Source organism: Danio rerio, chromosome 2, assembly GCF_052040795.2.
Source record: "Danio rerio strain M-AB ecotype USA chromosome 2, GRCz13ab, whole genome shotgun sequence".
Taxonomy (NCBI): domain Eukaryota; kingdom Metazoa; phylum Chordata; class Actinopteri; order Cypriniformes; family Danionidae; genus Danio; species Danio rerio.
Window position 1 is genome coordinate 3,679,050 of NC_141022.1, and position 19,188 is coordinate 3,698,237.

General features: G+C 38.1%; 1 protein-coding gene and 1 long non-coding RNA gene across 3 annotated transcripts in view; one reads left to right on the forward strand and one right to left on the reverse strand.

Annotated features, from left to right (window-relative positions):
* The window catches only part of wnt3a (wingless-type MMTV integration site family, member 3A), a 55,801-nt gene that overhangs the window by 19,827 nt on the left and 16,786 nt on the right, over positions 1–19,188 (reverse strand). Inside the window, 2 exon segments of one of the 2 annotated variants that reach the window (NM_001007185.1) lie at positions 3,429–3,464; positions 5,339–5,580. In NM_001007185.1, coding sequence (NP_001007186.1) covers positions 3,429–3,464; positions 5,339–5,580 — 278 coding nt within the window. 2 annotated transcript variants of the gene reach the window in all.
* On the forward strand, positions 5,993–9,045 carry LOC147836987 (uncharacterized). The gene is made up of 3 exons (XR_015478131.1): positions 5,993–6,998; positions 7,110–7,797; positions 8,164–9,045. It is a non-coding gene; the product is annotated as an uncharacterized LOC147836987 (long non-coding RNA).

Consider the following 19,188-nt stretch of genomic DNA (forward strand, 5'->3'; position numbering starts at 1 on the left):
TTGAGGTGAGGATTTTTTTTGTTGAGTCAATGCAAAAAAGCCGTGGGGTAAGTTGCCTTACAGTTTTAAGTTGAGTCAACTTTATTTTACAGTGTGGAATGAGTTGATCAACAGGAACACATCTCTACTCTTCCAAGTTTTTCTCTCTGAAAATACCAAAAAATTGTTTCCTATACACATAATAAGTCTTAGTAGATCTTAAAAAAAATCCTTCATTCATTTTCTTTAAGTTTAGTCTTTGATTTATTAGGGGTGACCACAGCGGAATGAACCACCAACTATTCCAACATATGTTTTACAGAGCGAATGCCCTTCCAGCCATCACCCAGTCTTTGGAAACACTTATTCACACTCACATTCACACACACACACACACACACACACACACACACACACACACACACACACACACACACACACACACACACACACACTCACACACTATGGACAGTTTGGTTTACCCAATTCACCTATAGCGCATGTGTTTGGACTATTGGACAAACGGGAGAACCCAGAGGAAACCCACGCGATCAAGGGGAGAACATGCAAACTCCACACACAAATGCCAAGTGGCTCAGCCGGGACTCAAACCAGCAATCTTCATGCTGTGAGGTGAGAATATTTTTGTTGAGTAAACGCAAAAAAGCCGTGGGGTAAGTTGCCTTACAGTTTTAAGTTGAGTCAACTTTATTTTACAGTGTGGAATGAGTTGATCAACAGGAACACATCTCTACTCTACCAAGTTTTTCTCTCTGAAAATACCAAAAATCTGTTTCCTATACGCATAATAAGTCTTAGTAGATCTTAAAAAAATCATTCATTCATTCATAGTCTTTGATTTATCAGGGGTCGCCACAGCGGAATGAACCACCAACTATTCCAACATATGTTTTAGGGCTTCCAGCCTTCACCCAGTCTTTGGACACTTATACACACTCACTTTCACACACACACTCATACAATACGGACAGTTTGGTTTACCCAATTCACCTATAGCGCATGTGTTTGGACTATTTGGGAAACTGGAGCACCCAGAGGAAACCCACGTGATCAAGAGGAGAACATGCAAACTCCACACACAAATGCCAACTGGCCCAGCCGGGACTTAAACCAGTGACGTTCTTGCTGCGAGGCGAGAATTTTTTTGTTGAGTCAAAAAAGCTCTTTTTCTTTTGGCAAATACTAGGAATTTGTTTCCCATACGCATTACTCATTCATTACGAACAGTTTTGTTCATCCAATTCCCCTATAGCGCATGTGTTTGGACTATTGGGGAAACCGGAGCACCCGGAGGAAACCCATGCCTGAACAAAAACATGTTCAATGTAAACATGTAATAATCATGTAATAAATGTATTAATTCATCACAATCTTTTTTAACAATACAAATAAACAAATAACCAAAGAATTTGATAATTATACATACTGAAAACAAACAAACAAAAACATTTCGCACACACATCAACCACACTGAAAACACTTGTCACACACTGAAAACACTTGCCACACTGAAAACACTTGATTCGTTGGATTTACTCAACTTTTTTTAAAGCTGCAAACAATTTATTTGGGCTGAATTTAAACAAACAAATTAAGTTTAACATTACTAAACTCATTTATTTGTTTTTAATTCAATAATAATAATAATAATAATAATAATAATAACAACAATAATTAATAGTAATAATGATAATATTATTATTATTATTAATAATAATAAATAATAATGATAATAATAAAAAATAATTATAATAATTAATAATAATAATAATAATAACAACAAGTAATAATAATACTAATAATAAATAATAATAATTATAATAATTAATAATACTACTACTAATAATAATAATAATAAAATAATAATAATAAATAATAATTATAATAATTAATAATAATAATAATAATAATAATAATAACAATAAGTAATAGTAATAATAATAATAATAATAATAATAATATTAACAATAATAATAATAATAATAAATAATAATTATAATAATTAATAATAATAATAGCAATAAGTAATAGTAATAATAATAATAATAATAATAATAATAATAATAATAATAATAATAATAATAAATAATAATTAATTAATAATAATAATAATAATAACAATAATAACAACAACAACAACAACAACAATAATAATAATAATAATAATAATAATAATAATAATAATAATAATAATAATAATAATAATAATAATAATAATAATAATAATAAATAATTCCATTTCCTGATTAGTGGAGAGGAGACAGAGTGATGAAGCCAATTAAGATATGGGGATGTTAGGTGGCCATGATGGACAGAGGCCAGTGGGCAAATCCTGGGTATTTTACAGACCACAGAGAGTTAGGACCTCAGTTTAACGGCTCATCTGAAAGACGGCGCTCACTGTGCAGTATAGAGTCCCCTTCACTATACTGGGGCATTAGGACCCACACAGACCGCAGGTTGAGCGCCCCCTGCTGGTCTCACTAACACCACTTCCGGCTGCAACCTTGCTTTTCCATGTGGTCTCCCATCCAGCTGCTGACCGGGCGACAGCCCTGCTTAGCTTCAGTGGACCACCATGTGAGAGTTGCAGAGAGCTAAATTAAGCCCATTCGCAACAATTTTGCAGATGAAAGCATTTAAACAATAGCAATAATGATGTTTACCTCCGCAAAACATTACCAAAACTCTGTAGCTTCAGTAGTAAGCAAACAGTTGATTAGGATTTTTTAAAACTGAAAATACACCCTAAAATTGTACCGTGTTATGCACAGACTTGTGCTTTTGACAAGAATCCCAACTGATTAAAGCCCAAAACAACACATTCATAACTTCACCTTAGATAAACACACACATTGGCAATGTAAATCCATTTTGAGCAAGCTCTGAAGTATGTCTGTTACACACACACACACACACACACACAGAACGTCAGTGTGAGAATGCATTAGCTTTAACTGTGCGCAGTGAGAAATGTGGGGATTCCCTTTGACAGAAACAAACCAAACACGTCCCACCCACTTTACACGCGTGCACCGCTACATCTGTACGAGCTGTCATAGTCCGGTGCACCTGACTAATGGCCATTGAGAGGCGGATTACAGAGCGGCAAATAAATAATGAGCGCAGAACAACAGAGTAATCTCAGCAATCAGAGCGCTGTGCAAACACGGGGCTTTTGTTGTACCCGAGAAGCCGTAATGTTACATAGCCACCGCCTACAAAGAGGCACTGAGTGAAATATGAGTGTCAAGTAGCTGGGGTGGATAAAAAGAGCTCACATTCCTGTCTTTAAAACTATATTTTTGCTTAAATTATTAGGGATTTTTAGATCTTTAATAAATAAGGCTTAGAGAGACACATGCACAATCACTGTATTAAAGGGATAGTTCACACAAGACATGAAGATTCTGTCATCGTTTACTCACCCTTTGCTTGCTTAAAACCTATCTTTCTTTCTTTCTCTGTTGAACACAAAAGAAAAAAAGACACTCAGATAGGTTTTGAACAACAAAAGCGTGAGTAAATGATGAGAGAGGTTACATTTTCACGTTAACAATGTTTTTATATGTGCATTTCGCTTATGCTTATTCAATTATTTTCCAAATGACGTTTAACAGAGCAAGGAATTTTTCCACAGTATATCCTGTTATATTTTTTTTTCTGGAGAACGTCTTATTTGTTTTATTTCGGCTAGAATAAAAGCAGTTTTTAATTTTCTTAAAACCATTTTAAGGTCAATATTATTAACCCGCTTAAAAGTGCAGTAGGTGATTGTCTTCAGAAGCATTCTTTGTTGTGCTGGTTGAAAGTCTCTTCACAGTCTGATAGTAATGATTTAAATTAAGTTAGGGGTGTCAAAACTAATTGTTTCTTCGGTGCACCGCGATGCAGACGCAGACAATTCGGTATCGGTTCAGTGATAATCATAACCGGTTATTATGTACTGACGTCATTTTTCTCCTATGCGCTCTGTCGCGAGGGAGGTGAGCTCAAGTATTTACAACATTCAGGCAACTCAGGGCCGACCCGTATGGAAGGTAGAATGGGTCAAACTACGCCTATAACCAAACGCGTGTTATCCCCAAAACGTGGTATTTTCGGCGTTTAAGACGAAAAGACGGCGAAGATCACTTACGGCATTTTGCGGGTCAAAAACGGCGCAAAAACAGCGTTTTTTGATCCAGCCAAGAACGCAGTTTTTGACGCCGCATGCATGCCATAATTCGCCATTATTTTCTGCGTTTTTTTTTATGTCAAAGAAAAAACGGCCTTTTGTATAATATTATAATCAGCCCCTCCCATTATTTCAAAGTTCAGCCCATGAAGTAGGTGGAAAGACCTGTGTAGTAGAGTGTCGATCTGAATGACAATCCACGTTCAGGGTCCTCTTAATCAAACATTGTAGCAAGGTGTGTTATGTATGCCTTAGTGCATATATATCATATATGATAAAGGTTTTTTGTGGATAATATGCACGAGCAGCAGGACAAGCACTAGTCGCTTTTAACACATGAGAGAGGGTTCTTTTGCTGTGCTCGTGTTTCAGGAGGCGTGGCTCTAGCCACGTCATAACACATACCAAGTTTGGTGTGAATCGGTGAATGCGTTACGGAGATATCGTCTCAAGTCCATTTTCGCAAGTCCTTCGTTAAATTTGATCGCAAGTTAAACGAAAACGGTTGGTCAAATCAACTTGAATTCCATAACTTTTGGTTGGCATGGTCTGTAGATCATGTGATTAAATTTTGGTGATAATCGGAGAAACGGCCTAGGACGAGTTTGATCAAATAAGATTCAAAAAATTTCAAATAGCGCGAAAAAATTCATGACGGAAAATGACGTCATAGGGAAATTTGATTGTAGCCCATTCGGTTCAAAAGTTATGATGATAAACGTTTGTGAAAGTTTGGACAAGTGGTGGTGCTAGAGAGTTTGATTTTAAGACTTCATGTTTGGTCTGATTAATGTTAATACTGTCCTCTATCATTGTGCCAAATTATACAACTTTCCCGCATACGCCTATATGGGCTGCCATTCAAATCCGGCGGAAGAAACGGAAGAAGAAGAACACTAACGAAAGCAATAGGTGCCTACGCACCTACGGTGCTTGGCCCCTAATTAATTACAATTATATTTTTACTCTCTCTCTATATATATATTAGTGCATATTCATTATATTCTTAAAAACTACTATAATGTCAATAAAAGTCCCTTTGTTAAACTGTAGTTGAATTTTCAACATCAAAAGTCGACAGAGCAGAGATCAACATCCCATAATGCAATTCACAACTGTAAATAAACAATTTCACAAATCTCCATCTTATTTTAGGCCTACCTTTATCCAGCACTGGTCCGAAGATGGCCAGCTTGTCGTTGATAGTAGTGCAGTTCCATCGGCGTCCACGAAACTGATGCTGACACTCCTGGATGCCGATTTTGACGCCCTCGGCCACGCTAGGCATGATCTCCACGTAGTTGCGGCAGAAGCGGAGCTGTTTGGGGACCAGGCCAGGAATTGAGCTACACATTATGGGCTGCGTACCCAGAGAGGTGTACTGGTGTCCCACCGCCAGAGACCTGCAGACAGAAACACAGCAGAGGTCAGCGATCCACACGCGTCATTGGATGAACACATCAAATCAACAATTAACAAGAGTGGTTTAATGTGCATAGAAAGCATGCTGAAGTGTTTGTTTGTGTGTGTGTGTGTGTTTCAAATTTTATTCAGTAGTGCATTTAAATATTCATTCATTCATTTTCTTTTCAGCTTAGTCCCTTTATTAATCAGGGGTCGCCACAGCGGAATGAACCGCCAACCTATCCAGCATATGTTATACGCAGCGGATGCCCTTTTAGCTTCAACCCATCTCTGGGAAACATCCACACACACTCATTCACACACACACACTACGGACAATTTAGCCCACCCAATTCACCTGTACTGCATGTCTTTGGACTGTGGGGGAAACCGGAGCACCCGAAGGAAACCCACGCCAACACAGGGAGAATATGCAAACTCTGCACAGAAACACCAACTGACCCAGCCAAGGCTCGAACCAGCGATCTTCTTGCTGTGAGGCGACAGCACTACCTACCCACTGCGTCACCACTATTTAAATATTGGTGCATAAATCTTGTTAACGTTCATTCATTCATTTTCCTACAGCTAAGTTCCTTATTTATCAAAGGTCGCCACAGCGGAATGAACCGCCAACTATTCCAGCACATGCTTTACACATCAGATGCCCTTCCGGCCGCAACCCAGTACTGGAAAACACCCATACACTCTCATTCACACACACACACACACTCATAGACTACGGTCAATTTAGTTCATTCAATTCACCTATAGCGCATGTGTTTGGACTGTGGGGGAAAACAAAGCACCAGGAGGAAACCTACGACAACACATGGAGAACATGCAAACTCCAAGAAAACAAGGAAACATCTAAATCTTATTTTTTGCAAAATGTTCATCTCCTGCATCATTTACTCCATTCACTCATCATGAAGTCAATGGGTGCCTGTTTTCATCATCATTTAAACAACTTCTACCGTCTTTGACAGAAAAAAGAAACTACATTTTTTAAACAAGTAAAGGGTGAGTAAATGACTCATTTTGGGTGAGCTATCCCTTTAAGAGTGTAAGTTATTTTCTGATTTATTACTTAATAAAGTCTTTCTGTTGAACATAAAATAAGATATTCTGAAGAATGTTAGAAACGGGTAACCATTGACTTCCATAGTAACAAGAAACAAACAAACAAAAAAACAAAAACAAAAAAGTCAATGGGTATCCATTTCTAACATTCCTTCAGATTATCTTATTTTATCAACCATCAATGTTAGAAATGGGTAACCATTGACTTCCATAGTAGGAAGAAACAAACAAGCAAACAAACAAAAAGTCAATGGGTATCCATTTCTAACATTTTTCAGAATATCTTATTTTATCAACCATCAATGTTAAAACCGGGTAACCATTGACTTCCAGAGTAGGAGGAAAAAAAAAACATGAAGTCAATGGGTACCCATTTCTAACATGATTCAGAATATCTTATTTTATCAACCATCAATGTTAGATACGGGTACCCATTGACTTACAGAGTAGGAGGAAAAAAAAAAAACATGAAGTCAATGGGTACCCATTTCTAACATGATTCAGAATATCATATTTTATCAACCATCAATGTTAGAAACGGGTACCCATTGACTTACATAGTAAGGAAAAAAAAAAACAACGCCAATTGGTACCTGTTTTCAACACTAATCTAAACATCTTCTTTTGCCTTTTACAGAAAGTGAAACTCAAAAGTTTTGAAACAAGTAAAGGGTAAGTAAATGACTAATTTTTGAGTGAGCTCACCCTTTAAGAGTGCAAGTTATTTTCTGATTTATTACATAATACAGAATGTTTTAGTTAAAATTTTATTTAAAGGGATCGTTCCCCTCAAATATTCTATTTTGTCGTCATTTACTCATTAAGTCATTCTGTTAAACACAAAATAAGATATTCTGAACAATGTTAGAAATGGGTAACCATTGACTTTCATAGTAGGAAGAAAAAAACATGAAGTCAATGGGTACCCGTTTCTAACATTCTTCAGAATATCTTATTTTATCAGCCATCAATGTTAGAAATGGGTAACCATTGACTTACATAGTAGAAAAAAAAACAACGTCAATGGGTACCCGTTTTCAACGTTAATCTAAACAACTTCTTTTGTCTTTGACAGAGAAAAGAAACTAAACATTTTTGAAACAGGTGAAGAGTGAGTAAATGACTCATTTTGGGTGAGCTATCCCTTTAAGAGTGTAAATTATTTTTTGATTCATTACATATTAAAGTATTTCTGTTGAACATAAAAAAAGATAGTCTGAAGAATGTTAAAAACGGGTAACCATTGACTTCCAAAGTAGGATGAAACAAAAAAAAAAAACATGAAGTCAATGGGTACCCGTTTCTAACATTCTTCAGATCATCTTATTTTATCAACCATCAATGTTAGAAATGGGTAACCCTTGACTTACATAGTAGGAAAAAAAAACAACGTCAATGGGTACCACTTTTCAACGTTAATCTAATCAACTTCTTTTGTCTTTGACAGAGAAAAGATTTTTTTTTAAACAAGTAAAGGGTGATTAAATGACTTATTTTAGGTGAGCTATCCCTTTAAGAGTGTAAATTATTTTTGATTCATTACATATTAAAGTCTTTCTGTTGAACATAAAATAAAATATTCTGAAGAATGTTAGAAACGGGTAACCATTGACTTCCAAAGTAGGATGAAACAAAAAAACATGAAGTCAATGGGTACCCGTTTCTAACATTCTTCAGATTATCTTATTTTATCAACCATCAATGTTAGAAATGGGTAACCATTGACTTCCATAGCAGGAAGACACACAAAAAAACATGAAGTCAATGGGTACTCGTTTCTAACATTCTTCAGAATATCTTATTTTATCAACCATCAATGTTAGAAATGGGTAACAATTGACATACATAGTAGGAAAAAAAACGTCAATGGGTACCACTTTTCAACGTTAATCTAAACAACTTCTTTTGTCTTTGACAGAGAAAAGAAACAATTTTTTTTTTAAACAAGTAAAGGGTGAGTAAATGACTTATTTTTGGGTGTGCTATCCCTTTAAGAGAGTAAGTTATTGTCTGATTTATTACATAATACAGAAAGTTTTAGTTAAAATTTATTCTAAAGGGATAGTTCACCCCAAAAATGCAATTCTGTCATCATTTACTCATCCTGAAATTTAAGCAAGTCATTCTGTTAAACACAAAATAAGATGTTAGAAATGGGTAACCATTGACATCCAAGTAGGAAAAAAAAAAACAAGAAGTCAATGTGTACCCGTTTATAATGTTAATCTAAACAACTTCTGTCTTTTACAGAGGAAAGAAACAAGTGAAGGGTGAGTAAATGACTCATTTTGGATGAGATGTCCCTTTAAGAGTGTATGTTATTTTCTGATTTATTCCTCTGAAGTTGCCTTGAAAGCATCAGTCCTGCATTAAGTGCCATACAAATAAAAGAAACTTAACATGACCAACAAATTGGTCAACACACCAGATTTCACAACAAGTCTGGCAGCCACAAATACTAGTTTAAAACTGAACTCAGAGTCATGCAAGCCTGTACACGGTGGCTTGCTGGTGGTCTCTATGACTCAATGCCTCCAGTAAAGATGATTTACCAAGGTATGAGTGGTATTCTTACTGGTTTAGCTGGTTAAAGGGATAGTTCACTCAAAAATTAACATGAACTCACTGTTTACTTGTCCTCAAGTGGTTCCAAACCTTTATAAGTTCCCTTGGAACAAAAAAGAAGACATTTTGAAGAATGCTGAAAACCGGTAACCATTGACTTCCATATTAGGAAAAAACAAATACTATGGAAGTCAATGGTTACAGGTCTGGCTTTCTTCAAACATGGATGCGTTTCCCAAAAACACCTTTACGCCCCATTCACACGAGGCTTCAGCGTCAACACTTGACTGAAGGCGTGTCTGAAGTTGGGGCTAAAGCGATCGTCATAGCAGCGTCAGCCAATGAAATTCAGTCAGCAATAGGCCACTGTCTATTAGGTGTATTTGCATACAGCGATCTGATTGGCTGACGCTTCCGTCGGCGCTTGAAAAGTTGAGCTAGTCCCAACTCTTGCAACAAGCAACGCCTCTGAAGCGGCACCGATGGATCCACAATGCAGTTCGGCATTGCCTGATGTCACCCATTCAAAGTGAATGGAAAGCGTTGATGATGACATGTCTTATGACAACTAATTAAGGGCCTAATTATACACCCGGCGCAATAAGGCACAAGACATGTTTTCCGAGATTTGTTGCTATTTTCAGACCAGCGCAACTGTAATTGACCTATCGCCTGTGTTTTTGACTACGACTCTGGATCTGTTTGCTCCTAAATTGTGACCGTTGCTTGTCTGACCATTCTCAACAAACCTGCGTTTAGATCTGTTATCCCCTGTCAGCATCTCTCCTCACATGACAGAAAAAACAAACAAGGCGAGGCTCAAAAACACGGCAAGGCAAGGAAGCCGCGTCGTAATGTCACAAAACTGTAAAGCAAGACTCAGCAACGAGAGTGTAAAAGTGAGCCGTATATGTGTGTGTGATCAGTCCATTAGCAGCATCAGCTGTGTGAGTGTAATCAAGGGAGACTCGGAGCAGGCGTGTGTGTGTTGCATGACTGGAACTTGTAGTCTATGTACCAGCAGATTTGTAGTGCGTAAGCGATCTGCACAGGCTGGATCGTGGGTGACGGTGACAATATGAAATGGGACTGCTGGTTAGAACATTTCTGCAGTGGTTTGAATGTGTCATATTGTATAAGTAGACTTCAAAAATAAAAATAAACAATATCCTACTTAATGATAATGACAATAATAATACTAATTATTAAGAAGTCGTATTTTTCTTAATTTCTTAATAAATAGCCTACTGTAAATTACAATCATTAACGATTATTATGATTTATATATGAGATTAGAATACGTGTTATCTAAGTGGTTTTATGTTTTATAATAAAATATGGAATATTCTCAGTAATATTTGTAAAGGAAACATCCCTGCAGGCACAGAACGTCAACATAAAGTCATATTGATGTTGTACCCCAACATACTCCAATGTTGCGGGGACGTTGCATTTTGTTTGGAAATGAAAATCAGGCTGACGTCAGAACTCAACGTCAGGAGGATGTCCAACGTCTAAGCTAAAATCAATCTAAAATTGACAAAATATCAACGTCTAATCATGTTACACCTTGACGTTGTGTGGACATTACCACTATAACGTCTATCAGACGTTGGATTTTGGTCACTTTCCAACACAACCTAAAATCAACCAAATATCAACGTAATTTGACATCATTACTGGACGTCAAAATAACGTTGTCCTTAGACGCTGGTTAGACATTGAATTTAGGTCATCTGACGTCATGACCTAAATCTAACCTCATATTAACGTCTTATGATGTTGTGTGTCTGCTGGGATAGGCCATACATATGCTGTTTACATATATTTCAATAATATGAAAAACGAGTGCATGTTTTTACCAAAACTAATATTGGATTTAATTTACAAAATAATTTGCACAAAAAAAATAATGTTTTTTCCTTTAAGAAGTTTTTACTTCACCCTATTTAGAGCGTCATTATGGACGTTTTTATAACTAACGTGGTTCAAACGATTGATCTGCGACGAATTTGGGAAACACTAGTCACTACATCGTTCTTTTCCCAAACGATGCATCATACTATGATAGTTCAGCCGTGAGTTATGTCATTGTTTGGGAAACGCACCCCTGGATGATTTTGAGAGCTTAAAGTTGTCTTCCTCACAATTTACGTAATTTAGTTTTTTTTTATTACGGTTTAGTTGAATGATCTTCGGATTGACAATTGTATGGTCTCTTGTTAGTGCACTTCAAAAGCCATTTTGAACACAGCCGTGGCTTTTAAAGAAAGATGACTTATTATTTACATTCCAATCGAAAATCTGTTAGATTTCAGACGATTGCGAACACAATATATATGCGCTATGGTGCATGCATACAGCGGGGGGAAAAAGTAATGAACACGACACTATTTTTTATCAGAAAACATTTTTTTAAAGGTGCTGTTGACTTGAAATCCTCCCAGGATGTTGGTAACAACCAAATAAATCCATATATGCAAAGAAAACAAACCTAATTAGTTTACAAATTAAGTTATTTGTAATGAAATGATGCATGTGAAAAGTATTAAACACATGAAGAAAGGAAGAAAGGCAGCGAAAGCCCAGACAGCAGCTGAAATCTCTCAGTAGTTCTTCAGCCACTCTCTGCTGTTCCTCAGTGTAAATGAATATCAACATGTACGTTAGCAAGAGGATGAAGATAAAACCGGGGCGCCACAGTGGTTCAGTCTTTAGCACTGTCACTTCACACCAAGAAGGTCGCTGGTTCGAGTCCCGGATCTAGGTGAATTGGATGAACTAAATTGGCAAAAGTTTATGTAAGTGTGTGTGTGTGAATGAGTGTTTATGGAGTGTTTCCCAGTACTGGGTTGCAGCTGGAAGGGCATCCACTGTGTAAAAAATATGCTGGAAAAGTTGGCGGTTCATTCTGCTGTGGCAATCCAAGCAAACAAGCTTATGGTCATTACTCATATGGATAATAAATAAATAAATAAATAAATAAATAAATAAATAATATATATTTATTTATTTGATTCAAAAAATCAAAGAAAAAAGTGATATGTATATATATATATATATATATATATATATATAACTTTTTTCTTTGATTTTTTTTCTTTTTTAAATATATTACCCAAATGATGTTCAACAGAAGAAGACAATTTTCACAGTATGTCTGATAATATTTTTTTCTTCTGGAGAAAGTCTTATTTGTTTTATTTTGGCTAGAATGAAAGCATTTTTTAAATTTTTTAAAACCCATTTTAAGGTCAATATTATTAGCCCCTTTAAGCTATATAGTTTTTTTCAAGTCTACAGAACAAACCATTGTTATAAAATAACTTGCCTAAATACCCTAACCTGCCTAGTTAATCTAATTAAGCCTTTAAATGTCACTTAAAGCCGAATATTAACAAAATAAAGATAAAGTAAATCAGTTAATTAGCTAATAAAACTATTATGTTCAGAAATGTGTTGAAAAAATCTTCTCTCCGCTAAACAGAAATTGGGGTAAAACATAAACAGGGTGGCTAATAATTCTGACTTCAACTGTATTTACAGTATGTGTGTGTATATCATAGTATAGTACAGTATAGCAATGCACATACAGCACCAACAGCTCGCAAGCTTTCAGCAACATTGCAATGGAAACCAAGTGAAAAAGCGTGTCGGCGCATGTCACATCTGAAACCGTGTGTCATCAAAGAACAGCGGAGTTGAAACTAACACAAGTCGAGCGTCCTCTGATGCTCAGCCAGACTCGAGCGCACTGTGTCATTACAGCCTATTTCACTTTTTTGGACACTTTTAAGGATGTCAGTGGCTCTTAATGACAAGGTGCCTGTCCCGCAGCGTGAATCCTTGATCAAGCGTCTCCTGTCTACCAATCCGAGCTCTTTCATGTTTGTTTACCACTTAGCAACGTGTTATGGTTTTATATTCTGAGCTCCTCCCCACAAAAAGCAGAAGATCTTCAATGCCTTTTGACAGGTTCAAACAACACAATAGTTCCTCCTGGTGTGGAAATCTGAATTATTAGCCCTTCTGTATATTTTTTTGTCCCCCAATTTCTCCCGAGATACTAGTATTCAGCTTAAAGTGACATTTAAAGGATTGACAAGGTAATTAGGGTGATTAGGCAAGTCATTGTATAACAGTGGTTTGTTCTGTAGACAATTAAAAAAAGATTAATAATATTGACCTCAAAATGGCTTAGAAAAAAATAAAAAACTGCTTTTATTCTAGCCGAAATAAATCAAATAAGACTTTCTCCAGAAGAAAAAATATTATAGGAAATACTGTGAAAAATTCCTGAAACTGTTAAACATCATGTGGGAAATATTTGAAAGAGAAAAGTTATCTTCACAGGAGGGCGAATAACTCTCAACTGCGTATGACAGCCAAAGGTGGATTGATCTCCTCATTTTGGGACCTGGAGTTCATCCACAAACGTTAACGCTTTGATGGTGTAATTTGTGGAAAATTACAGCGTTCTGGCTATTCGGGCTAAATTTGTAAAGGATACACCCTAAACATGAGTGCTGTGAACGTACGCTCCCCGGCCACTTTATTAGGTACACCTTACTAGAACCGTGTTGGACCTCCTTTTGCCTTCAGAACTGCCTTAATCCTTTGTGTCATAGATTCGACAAAGTGGAAATATTCCTCAGAGATTTTTCTCCACATTGACATGATAGCATCACACAGTTGCTGCAGATTTGTCGGCTGCACATGCATTATTCAAATCTCCCTTTCTAACACATCCCAAAGGTGCTCTATTGGATTGAGCTCTGGTAACTGTGGAGGCCATTTGAATACAGTGAACTCATTTTCATGTTCAAGAAACCAGTCTGAGATGATTTACGCTTTATGACATGGTGCTGGAAGTAGCCATCGGAAGTTATTGGTCATTGGTGGTTATAAAAGGATAGACATGGTCAGCAACAATACTCAGGTAGGCTGTGGCGTTGACACATCGTCCTCATACACTACAGCCAAATTAGTTTATTCAATTCCCCTATAGTGCATGTGTTTGGACCTTGTGGGAGGACCGGGAGGAAACCCATGCAAACACGGAGAGAACATGCAAACTCCACATGGAAATACCAACGGACCCAGCCGGGACTCGAAGCAGTACCTTTTGAACATTGAAACTGCAGAAAAGTCTAAACTGAGAATTGTAGCACATCTCTTTACGGACACATTGAAAAAAAAAAGATTAATTGGATTTACTTTTTTTTTTTAAGGTAAGTGTTTGCAAATAATTTCTGAGGGCAGAATTTAAACAAACAAATTAAAATTAGCAACGTTCAACTTAATTTGTTTATTTGAATTCAGCCTATACACTACCTGACAAAAGTCTTGTTGCTGATATCAGTGAGAGCAACAAATAATACCTTGACCTCTTGTTGATCATTTGGAAAAGTGGCGGAAAGTGGATTTTTCTGCTGAGTTATCTGTTGAGCTGCTTCCCAATCATCACAAATACTGCATAAGACCTACTGGAAACCACATGGATTCAAGATTCTCACAGAAATCAGTCAAGTTTGGTGAAGGAGAAAACCATGGTTTGGAGTTACATTCAGTATGGGGGCGTGTAAGAGATCTGCAACATCAACAGCCTGAGGTATCAAGACATTTGTGCTGCCCATTACATTACAAACCACAGGAAAGATGGACAATCCTCCAGCAGGATAGCGCTCCTCATACTTCAGCCTCCACATCAAAGCTCCTGAAAGCAAAGAAGGTCAAGCTGCTCCAGGATTGGCCAGCCCAGGCCCCAGATATGAACATTATTGAGCATGTCTGGGGTAAGATGAAGAGGCATTTAAGATAAATCCAAGTGATCTTGATGATCTCTGGGAGTCCTGCAAGAACGCTTCCTCTGGCATTCCAGATGACTTTATTAATCAGTGATTTGAGTCAGAGATGTATGGATGCAGTCCTGCAAGCTCATGATGGAGTCAGACACAATATTCATTCTGCCTCCACTGCAGCAGGACTTTATATTCTATACTGGACATTATTTCTGTTCAGTGATGAGACTTTTGTCTGAGCAAAGTCAGACCTTACTGTCCTAATGAAATAATTAACAAATCAAGGCATGACCATGTTTTATTATGGTAAAATAAGCGTAATCTAGAGGCCTTTGCCTTTAATATAAGCCACTTCTGATACCAAATGATCAACTAGAAGTCCAGTTATTATTGTTCCTAAAACTTGCATAGGTGGCAAGACTTTGGTCAGGTCGTGTATAAATTGTTTGCAAAACCATTCACCTTAAAAAACAAATCATAATTTCAATGAATTATTGGTTCTCAGTGTGTCTGTAAAGGTGTGAGCGCTCTCAATTAGCAGTGTGTGTTGACCTGTGTTACGGAGCTGATTACTAATCACAGCAAGCAGCCCCTTCGGTGACCCCTAAACCGGCAGCGATTACACCCGAAGGGCCCGTCTCAATGACAAAGACTAGCACACTCCCTTATCAGCTGATGGGACACTAACCAGTTCCTGTACCTGGTGCATTCCTCAACACTTCCTCCCAGCCATTGTTCTGGCGGGAAGTCATGGATCTCTGGCTGACTCACATCAAACCTGACGGCCTGAAGCAAATTAGGGAAAACACTTGCAGCTTAAATGAATTCAATTAACTAACTTATTAACTACTTATTAAAAATGAGCTCAACACAATTTTGGAGTTTGTTTTTGGTGTGTGTGTGGGGGGGGGGGTTGGGGGGGGGGAATGAATGTTTTACATTAATTCATTCATTCATTTTCTTGTCGGCTTAGACCCTTTATCAATCCGGGGTCGCCACAGCGGAATGAACCGCCAACGTATCCAGCAAGTTTTAACGCAGCGGATGCCCTTCCAGCCGCAACTCATTTCTGGGAAACATCCACACACACATTCACACACACACTCATACACTATGGACAATTTAGCCTACCCAATTCACCTGAACCGCATGTCTTTGGACTTTGGAACCAGCGACCCAGCGACCTTCTTCCTGCACTACCTACTGCGCCACTGCCTCGCCCTTTGTACATTCAATCCACTTAAATTTCCTACATTAACTTACAACAGGAGGGAATTGAGTGGAATCCTGCATTTTTTTTTTTACAGTGATCTCAACTTCATCAGTTAAACAGACTAAAATAGTATTAAGGTGACCTTTGTATACCTGGAAAACATTAGTTGAACATGATTAAGTGAAGTTTATTTATAAGCAAATTTGGAGAGGATCACGTGCTTATGATTGTTCACAGCTGTTCCAACTTTAGCTAATGACTAATTATCCTATCAGACGATCCTTTACTCACTATAAATAGACTTATCTCAGAAGCTGCGTCCCAAATGGCACACTATACACTCATGCACTATGTACTTATGCACTTACACACTCAACAGGGTAGTATATGTATGTAGTGTCGTCCCAAATGGCACACTAATGTTTTTTTTACTAAGCGGAAATTCAAACCGTTTCCCTGATGACGTTTGATGGTCGCCAAATCATTGAAATAAAAGGCCGAATTATCAAATAATACCTGCCGTGAGTATTGCCGCAATCACCATCGGGAGGCGCTATAATCACTCTCGTAGGAGAATTTTGCTTTCACCATCCAAATTAAATAAAGTTATTCACCATGTGCGCCCGATAGCTCCGCCCCTTCCACTACGTAAGCAAACCTGCAGTCGTTGAGTGCGTGAAGTGTCCATCATTACACACTTCATTTTAGCGCTGAATGAGTGCATCATCCGGGTAATTAAAGTGCACTTATTATTTTTAGAGTTTTCAGTGTGAACGCACTACTTACACTATTTATTCTACAAAATGGCGTAGAATAGTGCATAAGTATGCGATTTGGGACGCAGCTAATATCTTCACTTGAAGACCCCCCCCCCCTTACCCCCCTACCCAACCCTACTTTCATGCCTGGCGACACGTTGGCCAGTGATTAGCGTTGTTGCCTCACAGCAAGGATCCCCCTAGTTTAATTCCCTTCCAAACCAGGCGACATTTCTGTGCGGAGCTATGCTCGTTCTCCCCGTGATCGTGTGGGTTTGCCCCGGGTCCTCCGGTTTCAAAAACAAGCACCCTAAACAATTAATCCAAATATTTTAGCCAAGCTCTGAGTACACCTTCTCAGCATCCACATCTGACACTTAGCTACAATAAGCAGGAGGGTGAGTCATCGAGATCCACCTGAGCTCAAACTCCCCTCTCGCCTTGCAACAGGAGGGAGCCCAGGGCTCGAGGATCTTATAAGCTTAGGGCTCTCTCCTGGGACAGCACGCCGAACAAGCTTTATTATCAACCATCAGCTAAGTGTGAACTCTTGAATTTAATAATATGACTTAAAGTAACATAAAAACTCGGGCAGGCGACGCAGTAGGTAGTGCAGCCGCCTCACAGCAAGAAGGTTGCTGGTTTGAGCCTCGGCTCAGTTGCCGTTTCTGTGTGGAGTTTGTATGTTCTCTCTGCATTTGCGTGGGTTTCCTCCGGGTGTTCTGGTTTCCCCCACAGTCCAAATGACATGCGGTTCAGGTGAATTGGGTAGGCTAAATTGTCCGTAGTGTATGAGTGTGTGTGTGTGAATGTGTGTGTGGATGTTTCTCAGAGATGGGTTGCGGCTGGAAGGGCATCCGCTGCGTAAAAACTTGCTAGATAAGTTGGCGGTTCATTCCGCTGTGGCGACCCCAGATTAATAAAGGGACTAAGCCGACAAGAAAATGAATGAATGAAAAACTAGGGCTGCAGGATATTGGAAAAATCTGACGTTGGAATATTTTGTTTTTCAGCGATATATATCTATATATCTTGAATTTAGATTGATTTGGGTGGTTTTGTAAGGGTATAAATCGTGTATAAAAATAATAAACAAATTGCAAGCAGGAATAATTACAATAGAGCAAAGAAAAAAGGCAAATAAACAGTGCTTTATGGTTAATAATACATTCATTTATTCATTTTCTATTCGGCTTAGTCCCTTTATTAATCTGGGGTCGCCACGGCGGAATGAACCGCCAACTTATCAAGCATTTGTTTTACGCAGCGGATGCCATTCCAGCTGCAACCCATCTCTGGGAAACATCCACACACACTCATTCACACTCTGACATTCATTCATTTTCTTGTCGGCTTAGTCCCTTTATTAATCCGGGGTCGCCACAGCGGAATGAACCGGCAATTTATCCAGCAAGTTTTTACGCAGCGGATGCCCTTCCAGCCGCAACCCATCTCAGGGAAACATCCACACACATACACACACACACTCATACACTACGGACAATTTAGCCTACCCAATTCACCTGTACCGCATGTCTTTGGACTGTGGGGGAAACCGGAGCACCCGGAGGACACCCACGCGAAAGCAGGGAGAACAAGCAAACTCCACACAGAAACGCCAACTGACCCAGCTGAGGCTCGAACCAGTGACCTTCTTGCTTTGAGGCCACAGTGCTAACCACTGAGCCACCGTGTACATTTGTATAACTTAAAAACATCAGATGAAACCTGATTAACTCAATAAAATATGTTAAAGTAACATAAAAACATGTGTTGACTTTTTATGTGATATTTCAAAATGCTCATAAAATCAGATGAACGTAAACATGGCTAATGCTAGGTCGCTAACAGCCTCATTGTCATTTTTCTGCATTGGCGTGCTCTTTGATGTCAGCTCTTGTCTAAACTTCTAAACTTAAACTTCAATAGGCTACACTCTGTATCAGTTGATCCCTGGCATTATTGTGCTATGAGTCAGTCCTTCTTGCATCTTTCTCGGCGAGGAGCTTAATCTGAATTTTACTTTAAAGACTAAGAGAGCACAGAACAAGAGGGAACTTGAATGAAACTGGCCCGAGAGAAGATCCAAAACCTCATCTAGCAGGGTGTAGCGAAACTATGGAGGATTTGTTCACTAAGTAACTCCTATTACTTTTTGACCTTTTCTTAGCCTTTTGTCAGTCCATG